Raw genomic sequence first — 2656 nt, 5'->3', positions numbered from 1 at the left:
GAAGTTATCTTTTGGTTGTTGTCTCCAAGCACGAAGTTTCCTCTTAGGACTTTCAATATGTTGGTACTGATGGACTTCATTTTTAATTTAGAATGCATTTATATTTACATTGTTCTACAGAACATTTGTTTTGGTAATTGCAAATTCTGGGAATTGGAAATGGATTTCTTCCCATGTCTACTTTCCCGATCCAAAAACCATGGTCTCAACACCAACGGCTATTTTCATTATGTCAGGGTTAAAAATCGTCCCTTTTGTAGACTGATGAACAACTCATTCTATTAGGCTTGTGATTAACCAACGACTTGATTTAGTGCATGCAAGTAATCTATCTGGAGCAATCCTTGCTTTTCAACTACAAATTCATATATAATCTTAAGGGGAAAAAAAATCACGTGTAGAGATTTATCATACATCAATCTATAATGCTAAAATCTTGTACATATGAAGAGTATATTAGCAATCCATCAATATACGTATAGCAGAAAAGCTACGACAAGAAAAAAATGAGCAGCAAAATGTGAAAGCTACATTATAGTTTGCTTTCCACTACCGCTTAGATACTAAGATGAGGTTTGCAGTTGCCACCGTGAATTTCCCGACTTGCAAGATTATATGTCACAGTGCAATTTACTCCCACCACAATATATTTCTTGAAAGTATGGAGTATCCTCACCTTTCCACTAATTATTGTACTGCTGGTCATATTCAATTCTCCCGCTGAACGTATGTCACTGAACGAGCGTGGAACAGCCAGTAATTTGGCAGGAATTAGATCCACTGTGACATTCATATGTAGAGTCCGCCTCGCCTTGGCCATCCCTGGCGGAGTATTAGCCTCGCCAACCACCGCGCCACCATAGTAAATAGTCGTTGTGCCTTTTTCGAACTTGAACGAGGCCGCGTTAGGATTTTTCACGGAGACGTCAGCAAGAAGTGTCACGTTCACATCTGTTCGAAGAGTCCCATTAGCAAGCTCAAGGCGTTGCACGAATACCCTGTTCATCTTGATCACAGGGTCCTTAACATGAAAAACTGTAAGGACTAAAACTACAATAGTCACGGCAACAATTAATAACATCGCAGTGATGCAGCCACAGCACTTGATGCAATTTCGTCGGCGAGTTTTCAATTGCACAGGCATTGTTTCTTCTTCATCACTGCGGATCTGGAATGCTGCCGGGGCTAAGGGCTTGACCTGCTCTGTCTCAGCCATGACAAAACTCAAGAAGGGAATGGTTCGATTTTTTATTATTATTATTACAATCTTTTATATTTTGTTTTGTCCATGTTGTTTGACAAGTACTAGTCAATGAGTATACAGTCAAGCATACAATTGGTCCTCTGCGCGTTTGCGAGGGTTGCACGTCTCTTGACTTTGAAAACATAGAATTTAGTAATTATTAATATATTGACATTCGCTTTTCAGCGGTTTAATATTAATTTTTTTAAAATATAAGCATATCAATATTATTTTAAAAAAATATAAAAAATATTTTAATAGTGTTATTAATTAAGTGGATTAATTTTTAAACCTTTACTTAACTCTTTGCCAGACTCAGGTGTCTTGGGTATGACAATTATGCCAGACCTATGCGCCTTGGGTTTGGTAGTCATGCCAGACTAAAACATGGTTGGCAGACCCAATCGCGGATCTGATATTTTTTGGGCCTGGCCTGGCATGGGTCAACCTGGATAAATTAAAAAAATATTTAAGATTTTAATATTTTATATGAAAAATTAAGAAACAATCTATGTAGATATAAACTAAAATATTATTTCAAAAGGTTTTTTTTTATCTCACATTAAAAAGATATTATTTTATTATGTTAAGTTGAAGTATTTAAACAAAAATGTTTTTTTTATCTCACATTAAAAAAACATAATTTTTTTCTTGTGAACATAGATTATATATATTAATTGGCTTCAAATCCCACATTGAAAAAATAAAATATTATTCTAGTATTTTATGTAGTGAACTTTGATATGGGTTAGTAACCAACTGAAAAATATGAAAAAAAGGTCTCTGGCTTGGGGGAAAAACACATTTGAAAAAAAAGATCTCTACCGGGTTTTGTTGGGTCACTCGAGTCTCGAGTTGACCTGATGTACTGACTAGGTCTAATAACTATGCTTAAACAACAAAAAGTGAGCTTGAGAGCATTAATTATAACTTATTTCTTTTTCTTTAGTTCAATAAAACTAGTTAATTGATCTTTAAAATTTTAAAATATAGATTTATGTTCGTCTTTGTACTGTTATTTTTTAATATTTTTTAATTTTATTTTTGACCTAAGTGTCTAGGTCTGGCAACCATGCCAAAACCAAACGCCTTTTTTTGAATGCCTGACCTAAAGTGCTTGGGTCTAGCAACTTTGCCAGATCCAAACGCCTACCAAACCCAAGGTGTTTTTGCTGGTATGGTTACCAGACTCAAGGCGCCTAGGCCTGGTGTGGTTGCTAGACTCAGGTGCGGGTCTGGCATTGTTGTCACGCGCTTACTCATTTTTTCTTTATTAATCTCTAATTTTAGTGAAGAAATCATCTATAAAATTGCACAAATTAAGAAATTCAAAAGGACAATAAATCTTTTACATATACAATATTTTCTTTTCCTACAACATAGTGTATCAATTAAAAAGTTCAAATTTTTTTT

The 2656-nt window shown here is 34.8% G+C and overlaps 1 protein-coding gene across 1 annotated transcript; it reads right to left on the bottom strand.

Moving 5' to 3' along the window:
* Positions 1 to 375: 375 nt before the first annotated feature.
* On the bottom strand, positions 376 to 1264 carry LOC7497811 (uncharacterized). The gene has a single exon (XM_002303578.4). It carries the CDS (start codon positions 1214 to 1216, stop codon positions 557 to 559), a length of 660 nt encoding a protein of 219 aa, XP_002303614.1. The 5' UTR covers positions 1217 to 1264; the 3' UTR covers positions 376 to 556.
* Positions 1265 to 2656: the final 1392 nt, after the last annotated feature.

This window comes from Populus trichocarpa, chromosome 3 (assembly GCF_000002775.5).
Source record: "Populus trichocarpa isolate Nisqually-1 chromosome 3, P.trichocarpa_v4.1, whole genome shotgun sequence".
In the NCBI taxonomy this organism is placed as follows: Eukaryota; Viridiplantae; Streptophyta; class Magnoliopsida; order Malpighiales; family Salicaceae; genus Populus; species Populus trichocarpa.
The sequence above is the reverse complement of the archived record's forward strand: the minus strand, read 5'-3'. Positions and strand labels throughout refer to the sequence as shown.

Coding starts and splice junctions, on each gene's coding strand:
- LOC7497811 (XM_002303578.4), bottom strand. CDS start 1,216: ATGGCTGAGACAGAGCAGGTCAAGCCCTTAGCCCCGGCAGCATTCCAG.